A 1399-nucleotide genomic window follows, 5' to 3' on the forward strand; every position below is an offset into this window, starting at 1 on the left:
CGTCGCTGGGTGCCTTCAGGGAGCCGCGGTGAGGGGAAGAGCGGGGTCCTGGTGGAGTTCGGAGACCTGTCCTTCCACCTGCGCGCCTACGGCGACCTCGCCGACCAGGAGCTGGACTCCGTCTGCGATTTCCTCCACCAAAGGGTGGTGGCCAGGGAGAAGACGGCTCTCGGCCAGCTCCGCGCCTGCTTCCGGGCCTTCCAGAGGTGAGCGTGGGTGGAGAAGACCTCCCAAGCCCTGCAGACCCCTCCGTGTGCCGGCCCCACGGTCGCCCGCCCTCCCGTCCCTCCCGGATTTGGGGCCAGTTTTGGTACTGGGAAAAGGGAGGAGGTTGACGCCGGGGCGCAGCGTGGCCTTCCAGACCTGCGGCCCTCACCCTGCGGACGAGGAAGAGGAGAGGAGCTCCTGCCTGAAGGCTCTGCTCAGCGACTACTTCCAGAAGGAGCCCGCTGGCGAGCATGCTGAGTGTGGCTGCGAGGAGGAAGAGGAGGAGGAAGGTCTCGGCGATGCTAAAGTGAGCAAATCCCCTTTTATTGGGAGCTGCTTCGGGCTCTAACCGGCGGCCGGTATTTCTGGTACGCGGCAGCTCCGGTTTAGATGAGACCAGGGACGGGTTTGGGGTGAGGAAGAGGAGGGACGCGACCCGCCCGCCCTCTCCTTTCCCTCGCAGCTGCGGGAGCGGGAGAGCCAGATCCGCGCCGACATCCGCCATTTCCTCGCCGTCCGCCCGGACGAGAAGTTCTCCGGCAGAGCCGTCGCCAGGATATTTCACGGCATCGGTAGGAGAAGGCTGGGGGCGGGTGCCGAACTGGGCTTGTTCCGCCCGGCTCCGGCCCCTGCCCCCGTCCTCCCTAACCGGGGGCTTCTCTGCCCGCTCCCCGCAGGCAGCCCCTGTTTCCCTGCCCAGATCTACGGCCGCGATCGCCGGTTCTGGAGGAAACATCTCCCCTTCGACTCGCACTCCCCCCCGCCTCCCGCCTGGCCGCCGAGGAGATCTTGGCCGGCAGGTGAGGGCGGGAGGCAAAAACGCCGGGGCCGCCTCGCGCTCGAGGGACGGCGGTGCCCTACGGGACGTCACCGTGCTCCCCCGGGGGTTGCGCCAGCCCCCTGCCATCTGCCCGTCACACACACACCCCCCCAACGGCGGGGGGGGGCGACGCCGCCGCGGGGGGGGGGGGCGCCGCCGCCCGCGCCGAGCCTTTCCCTGTGCCGGCGGGGATTTTTATCGGGATTTTATCGAGGAATTAATAAAGGGCCCTGACTTTTAACTCCCAAAAACCCGCCCCCCCTTCGCCTGCGCTTTGCTGCCTGCGCCCCGGGGAGTGAAGGGGCCGTGGGTGACGCGGGCGGCTCACGGCTTGGACGGGCGAACTCTGCGCTGGGTCAAAAACCGGCTGGA

General features: G+C 68.2%; 1 protein-coding gene across 1 annotated transcript in view; it reads left to right on the plus strand.

Moving 5' to 3' along the window:
* RECQL4 (RecQ like helicase 4) overlaps positions 1 to 1007 on the plus strand; it is a gene marked incomplete at its 3' end in the record, with an annotated part of 12008 nt that extends 11001 nt beyond the window's left edge. The window contains 4 exon segments of the mRNA XM_019472808.1: positions 20 to 206; positions 349 to 514; positions 671 to 779; positions 885 to 1007. Of these exon segments, the coding sequence (XP_019328353.1) occupies positions 20 to 206; positions 349 to 514; positions 671 to 779; positions 885 to 1007 (585 nt within the window).
* Positions 1008 to 1399: the final 392 nt, after the last annotated feature.

This window comes from Aptenodytes forsteri, unplaced genomic scaffold, assembly GCF_000699145.1.
Source record: "Aptenodytes forsteri isolate BGI_AS27 unplaced genomic scaffold, ASM69914v1 Scaffold341, whole genome shotgun sequence".
Lineage (NCBI taxonomy): Eukaryota > Metazoa > Chordata > Aves > Sphenisciformes > Spheniscidae > Aptenodytes > Aptenodytes forsteri.